The sequence below is a fragment of the Chrysochloris asiatica genome, unplaced genomic scaffold (genome assembly GCF_000296735.1).
Source record: "Chrysochloris asiatica unplaced genomic scaffold, ChrAsi1.0 scaffold00353, whole genome shotgun sequence".
In the NCBI taxonomy this organism is placed as follows: domain Eukaryota; kingdom Metazoa; phylum Chordata; class Mammalia; order Afrosoricida; family Chrysochloridae; genus Chrysochloris; species Chrysochloris asiatica.
Window position 1 is genome coordinate 2235123 of NW_006408871.1, and position 7995 is coordinate 2243117.

The 7995-nt window shown below is 35.5% G+C and overlaps 1 protein-coding gene across 1 annotated transcript in view; it reads left to right on the forward strand.

The window, feature by feature from the left end:
* Positions 1-7995, forward strand: part of LOC102816706 (chromosome unknown open reading frame, human C4orf29) — a 42743-nt gene that overhangs the window by 27833 nt on the left and 6915 nt on the right. The window contains exons 7-9 of the mRNA XM_006876102.1: positions 22-160; positions 2498-2587; positions 3225-3326. Coding sequence (XP_006876164.1) covers positions 22-160; positions 2498-2587; positions 3225-3326 — 331 coding nt within the window. The remainder of the gene's footprint in view (positions 1-21; positions 161-2497; positions 2588-3224; positions 3327-7995) is intronic.

Genomic DNA, 7995 nt, shown 5'->3' on the forward strand with positions numbered 1-7995 from the left:
TTTTTTTTTTTGTGAGACTAGAAGGTCCAGCTTAAAAAATGTGTCTGATCTTTTTGTGATGGGAGGAGCACTTGTTTTAGAATCTGCAGCTCTCTTACACTGGCTGGAAAGGGAGGGTTATGGACCTCTCGGAATGACCGGAATATCCATGGGAGGACATGTAAGCTTTTCATTTAAATTATATGTAACTGAGATTATGTTCATAATAGCTAAGGCATCAGGTTATTTAATAAAACATTCACTTTTGTCATAAAATTATTTTCAGTTTTGGTGAAAGTAGGCAACAGAATTTCTGAACTTTATTCCAATTATGAAGTAATAATGTTTTTATAGAATTTATATATGAATTGGTTATACTATTCCACAGTGATACCTTCTATGTTATATTTAATATTATATTAAAAACAGATTATAAAATGTCAATTTTCTAGTCTCAAGTATAAATACCTTATTTTGCTGATAAATTGATCAAGATAGATAATTTAGAAAATGCTTTTCATTTATCTCTTAGCTCCACCAACCTCTTCCACCCTCAGCTGTCTTCTAAAATGTACTAAAACATTGTCCTAGTTTGTATCTCTGCCTGTAGTCCAATACTTTATCCCACAATGCCACACCAGGAGTCCAAGTCTTTTCTCTCATTTGTCTTTTTCTTAATATTTTTTTCTCTACAAGCACCTAAGGGCCAGGATTCTAGATTGACCTAAATTTGATCTCTGCTCTCCCTTGCTTAAAATCCACTGAAGATTTGTCTTGTGGTAGCATCTTTCTTAAGGAGCGCTGATGGTCCTATAGAATAAGCATTTGCCACAAGGTTGGCTGGTCAAACCCACCAGCCATTCCATGGGGGAAAGATGATACTTTCTGCTCCTGTAAAGGGATCCTATATAGGGTCACTGTGAGTCAAAATCGACTCAATTGCCATGGGTTTGGTTTTGAGCATCCCACTAGTGCCTCCCTCATCAGTTTTCACCTAACAAAACCAAATACAGCGTATCCTTCAAGTCACAGTTTAGTGTTTACTTTCTCTGAGAATCTCTTCCAAACTTCCATTATTCTCTCTTTACTACACTTCATCTTTCACAAGAACTTATTCATTGTATTGCTGCCTATGCAAACATTGTTGATAGATTGCAAACATTGTTGATAGACAATGCAAACATTGTTGATAGATTGTTTGCAGTTTGTATTTTCAGTGAAGTAGCAGGCTCTGTGAGGGCTAGGAATATGCCTTGCCTGCTTCTTTACTGGGCACGTATTAGTCACATAGTAATTTTTAAAAAATAAGTATGTATGAAATTTCTGTAAGTCATTTGAATTATAAAATTCATTGTAAAATCTTACTCAAATTCAAAACAACTACCAGATAGTAAAACTGAAGGTTAGAAAATAATTTGTTTTACTACATAGTAGTGTTTCCATAGGGAGTCCTGGTGGCACAGTGCTTAAACACTCAGTTATTAAATGAAAGGTCAGTGGTTTGAACCCACCAGCTGTTCCATAGGAGAAAGATATGATAGTCTGCTTCTGTAAAGATTACAATATTGGAAACCCTATGAGGCGGTTCTACTATATCCTATTAGGTCACTGTCCGTCAGATTCAACCCTTTAGCAACAGTTTAGCTTTGATTTAGTGTTTCCATTGTTACAACCTTTGTCAGATTTTATCACCTAGACAACTGCTTATTAACAGGTCTCAAAATCTCACCCTCTCTAATCAATCCTGTAAAGTGCTATAATTTTAGTTCATTAAATCATTTGATCATGCTACTCCTTTGCTCGGGTATCTTTATTAATTTCCTATTAACTTCAGAACAAAAGGACTTCTAATCTGACCCTAATCATTCTTTCCAGCCCTACTTATCCCTTATCCCATTAATCAAATGTACCTTAGTGACACTGAAGTATATTGGCTATTGTATTCTTTGTGTTTTCTCATCATGTTGCCTTTGTTCCTACTGTCTCCTTTCTGTAGTAGACAAGGGCCTCATCTTTCATTGTCCCTAGGAAGCAGCCATTTTATGAGGTATTCTGTGATTTTTCCAGTCATAAATTACCCACCCCACCTCCTGCCATGTACACATACGTTATATTTTTAAATATCCATTATACAGCCTTTGTAATTCACCAAATTCTTAGTATTCTCCCGTCAGCCTCAAAGATATGAAATGTTATAGTTGTAGTCATTTAGAAAATGAATGTGTTTATCCTACAGCCCACCATCTTTATCTCTATACTTACCCATAAGAAAGTTGCTCTCAGTGAAGTGTCTTATGGGCTCATATAAATTTTCTTTATTACATTCTAAGGGGGAGATTGGTTTTGGCAGTTTGAAGAAGTTGCTAGACATTCTCACAAGTGTTTAAAGAGTTTGTGTTCATATCTTATCTCACCAACTACTGTACAAAGTATTTCATAGTATTACATTTTTGTTCCATTGGAATGAAGGAAATTTTTAGCAGAAACTGTCTAAATAGACTGTATTATTATATTACAGATGGCTTCCTTGGCAGTATCCAACTGGCCTAAGCCCATGCCATTGATTCCTTGTCTATCTTGGTCCACAGCATCTGGGGTCTTCACTACGGTAATTTAATTGCTGCTAATATTTCGATAGCTTATAATTAAAGGGTCCCCATAGCACATGAATCATAAGATTCAGCTTATATTCATACTCATGCTAAAATATATTACAGCACAGATACAAAGCAAACTCAACAAAGAGAAAGACACACAGAGTTGAAGTCCAGAGGGAACCAACCAACCAACCAAGCTTCTAAGAGTTCTCTCACAGTGGTATGAAGTCTCATAGAACACATTTAATTCTATTAACAATGATTTATGATAATAAATACAAAGTGTTGCCTACTAGGGAAGCTTTTCTAAGCCTACAAGTCCAGGGTTTTTATCAGAGCTTGGCTACTTAGGCACCCTTTGCTAAGAATATCTCCTCGTTCCAGATAGAAAGCAAGTGTTCAGCAGAAGCTTTATTATTTATACACAGTTTAGGCATTGTGACCTACTCTTATTTAGGAAATAGTTCAGTGTGAGGAACTGTTTATCAGTCAGGTTCCTACATGTCAGCCAAGGGCCAACTTTGCAAACAGGCCTTTTTAAGGATAGGCAGTAATACTGTTAACTCTTAGCTGCACAGAAATATTAATAAAAATATTGGAAAAATACTTTATGAGGTGATTTGATCTTAATTTAGCTTATTGTTTCAGGGTGTGTTGAGTAAATCAATTAATTGGAGGGAGCTGGAAAAGCAGTATTATACACAAACAGTTTATGAAGATGAAATTATTCACATGCTTGAATATTGTGGAGTAAGTATTTTTAACTTCTGCATACTATTATGTGGGAAAGGTGATGGTGTAAAAAAAAATTAAGCTTTAAAGAGAATAGAGAATAGTAAAAAAAATTTTCAAAGCTGTATGCATTGCTTTTGAATTTTTAAAAACTTTATTTTAAAATAAAACGGACACAGAGAATCATGCACAGCAGATCATGGCTTAGTCAAAAAAGGTAAAGATACTTGTAACTACTACCTAGCTTAAGAACTAGAAATTGGATGTGAATTAGCTTTCCCTGTTGAATCGTTTGTATCTTTCAACTATCCTCACTAGTCAAAAAAAAAAAGAGGAAATAGAAATTGGCCATCTATTTCAGAATCCTTTACAGGTTTCTCCCTCACTCCATTAGTTACCATTATCTTGAGTTTTATAGCAATTATTCCTTGTATTATTATAATAATGATTTTATTATCTAAATATGAAGCCCTAAATACTATACTTCTCTTATGCGATTTGTCTTTTAATCTACAGGTTCCCCTTTCATGCTTTTCTTTTTTATATAATTTACCTATTTAAAACCTTGGATTATTGGCCTGTAGTTTCTCATAGTCTAGATTTTTCAGATTGCATTGTAATGGTACAGTTCAGCACATTTCTCCATGTTCTGTATTGTCTGCAATTGGCAACTGGATCTAAAGAGTCTCTTAAACTCAGTCTCAACTTCTCTGGCAATGTTGTAAAGTGCCGTCAAGTCAGTTCTGACTCATAGTGACCCTGTGTGGAGTTTCCAAGGAATATCTGGTGGATTAGTAGTCAAGTACTTATCCTACCATACCATACCAGAAAGCACATTACATTGGTTTTCTGTTATGTAAACCTCCATTGATGCTTATTGTATGAATTCACTGTTGTTGTTAAGTGCTGCTGAGTCAGCTCTGATTCATAGCGACCCTGTATGTGGTTTGCGAGTAGCAGCTGGTCAGCTTGAACTGCCGACCTTGCAGTCTAGCGTAGTATAACCCATAGCACCACACCGGACTCCAGGTTAATTCATTAAGAGTTAAAAAATACTTATATTCTAATTATATAATTTATTACTTAAAATGCTTTTATAAGAAGATAATTTCCTCATCTATTCTTTGGTTCCCTAGTAGTTTAATTCCTTGCCATTTGGAAGTTTTATATCTATACTGTTCCTTCTTTTTGCTTTATAGTTGACTTCATTATACACTGATATATCTGGTTCTCTATTTCAGTCTTGTAAGCTTGTTTTACTTTAAAAACTTCTATATCCGCATTGATTTTGGGGCAGTCTTGTCATGTATGATAATCACGAGAATGTTGTCTGCTGTAGTTAGTTTTCATTCCAGAGAACACCTGTTAGCATTTTTTGTAAAGTTGGTCTGGTTATTACAAATCCCTTTAATTTCTGTTTATTAGGAAATACCCTAATTTCACCATCATATTTGAGGGACAACTTTTCTGGGTATATGATTCTTGATTGGCAATTTTTTTAATATGTCATCCTATTATCTTCTTGCCTGCATGATTTTGGCTGAGAAATCAGAGCTTACTCTTCTTGGTTCTCCTTTGTATGTAACTTCATTTTTCCCAAGCTGTTCTCGGTGAGTATTCCTTCCTTGTCTTTGATTTTGGAAAGTTTGATTTTGATACATCTTGGTGAATTTCTTTTGGGATCTATCCTGTTTGGGGTTCATACAGCTTCTTGTACTCTCATCTTCTTATCTTTCATAATGTTAGGGAAGTTTTCTTCCAACAACTCTTCGACATTTTTTTCTGTGCTTGTCTCTTCCTTTTCTGTAATTCCAGTCACACATATGTTGTTCCTTTTCATGGTGTCCCACATAACTCTTAGGCTCTCTTTTGATTTTTTCATTCTTTTTTCTGATTGTTCTCCTAGCATATTAGTATTCAGAGATTTATCTTCAAGTTCACTGATTTCATGCTTTACATTGCTTCACATCTGCTCTTAGGTCCTTACAACATATTGTTTATTTCTGAGGTCTTAGTATTAATTTTCTGGATTTTTTAATTGAGGTTTTGTATTGTTTCAAATTTTTCATTTGTCTGTTTGTTCTTCTAGTGTTTTCCTGAATTCTTCTATAGTTTTTATTATATACTCCTTGCGTTCCTCTATCTTTCTATTGATCATTTTAAGGTACCTAATTTTCTTTCTTTATAATTCTTTTTTTGGTTTAGTTCTATTACCTTTTCCTGGTTCTGCATCTTCGTCATTTGTTTGAGCCATTCTGTGTTGTTTCTTTATGTAAGCTAAAATTGTCTGTTGTATACAGGTCATTGTATGGTTGTTGTATTTCTAAAAACAAACAGTGCAGTTGTTGGACTTGGAGGGGATTAATCTCTGGGAGCTCCTGCAATTCATGGAGCTCATGAGGTGGTTGTGGAAAGCATGTAACTGCAGAGTTTGTGGCCATAGATGGCATTACTACTCGCCTTAGTGTTAGCTATGTTTAGGACATTCAATCTGGAAGTAGCTTGTGGGGAGCCCTTGATGGAGGAAGCTGGGGGCAGCATAGCTTTGTGGTTTTGTAGGTCTAGAACTGAGCCCACCTAAATCCAAAGCAGCATACCTAAGTGGTGCATCTGGCCCCCACCTCACACTGGAGTGGCTCCCAATCATGTGTATCTGAACTCCTAGAGAACGGGGTCTGTGCTGGGGATGGATGAGGGTGGGAACTGGCCACACTTTTGGTTCACCAGAGGAACTTAGAGAAAAAGATGAAATCACTTCTTTTCCATCACCTGTGCAAATCTGCTCTGCCAGGTTTTCCTTTGCTGCCAAAGCTGCTCACAAGATGGTTAAGCCACATCTGGTCAGCCATTCACCAGTCTCCCTTTTTTACTGTCACTGCTCAGCTCCTCCTCCCAGCATGCACTCTAACCACCTCTCTAACCTTTCTTCTGAAGTTCAGGGTGCCAGAATTTTTATCTGCTCTCTTGTATCTTTTTTGTGGAGTTCTGGTGTGGCACTGTGGGTTAATGTGCTGGACTGAAAAGTTGGTTTGAATTTCAAGGTCAGCAGTTGAAGCTCACCAGTTGGTCCTCAGAAACCCTATAGAGAGTTGCTATTGGTCGAAACTGACTCAATGGCACTTAACAACAACAAATTTTTGTTGTAGAGGGTCCATATAGTGTGTCTGCCTGGTCTGCCATCTTCCTGGAAGTCCACCAGTTAATTGTTTTTAAAACTTTATTTTCCCAAGAGGAATAAGCTATATTTCAAAAAAACTTTAATTGTGAATTGAGTGAATGTTTACAGAGCAGATCATCACTTTTATATTCAATAATTCATACACATATTTTCATCTCGACTGCAATTTCTTCAATGTATCATCATTTATTCCACTTCCTCCCTGTGTACTTTGTTTCCATTCTCCCTTATTTCCCCACCCTTCTGAATTTTGTCCTTAGGTAAATGCTGCCCTTTTATCTTCAAAGGTTAACCATTCTGTGGTTGGTGTACCTCACTAATGTTGTCGTTCCCCCTATCTACTTATATGTTGTGTAGCTAAAAATGGAGCTAGAGGAGTCACTTTAATTCAAGACCCGAATAAGGTTGACTTAGGGCCGTAGTCACAGGGCTCCACCCATCTCTGTCTGATCAGTAAACTAAATTTGTTTGTGAACTATTGTAATTTTAGGTTGCTTCCATTTTCAGATGTATCAAACTTTTGGAAATCTATGAGTTTAGTGAGTTCTTATCTTGGTTGTCAATATTTTTTGTTTAGGTTTTTCCTTTACCTTCAACCACTTTTTAACTTTTAAAAAAAGATTAGATGGTGATATAGTACAGATATCAAAAAGCATAGAAAGCTATATAGTGAAAAATACTAACCCTGCTCCCTATTTGCTGAGGTCCTCTCCCCACAATAAGATAATCTGACTGTATTATTTATTTAATATTTCAGGTATATGGGGTCCATATACAAACCAATACAATAATGTTTTTATTTTTTGTCCAACCTCTTTTTTTGTTACAATGGTTGTAAACTATACAAAAATGTACCCTATTCATTGTTACTGATGAATAATAACCTATTTTATGGGTAATGTACCATAATTTGTTAGCCAATAACTTATTGATGGCATTTATGTTGTTTCACTATTAACAGTTGTGCAGTGGGTAACTTTGTATGTACATTATTTCACAAGTATAAATGCCTAGAAATGCTACAGCTAGGTCAAAGAATATATGCATTTCTAATGTGGGTAGATTTTGTCTGTTTCTATTATGCAAATTTGCATAATCAGCAGAAATATGTCTGTTTCACTGTAAATTTACCATTTCAGTGTGTTATCCAATGTACAGGTTGTTTTGACAACTGATAGTGAAAAATAGTATGTTGTTGTAAAGTGCTATCAAGTTAGTTCAACTTACGACGACTGTGTATAGGGTTTCCAAAGAGTGTCTGATGAGTTTGAACCGCCAACCTTGTGGTTTAGAACTGGCTTTTTGGTCGAGTGCTTATACTATCGTGCCACACCAGGACCTTGAGAAATAGTATTGTTGTTGTTAAGATCTTAATTTACTTACTTTTCAGTGAAGTAAAATACCTGTTTATAAATTATAAATATGAACTTTTTTAATAATATAAATATAAAAAGTAAAATACCTGTTTATAAGCTTAAATCCATTTGCATTATATTTTTGGTACATGTT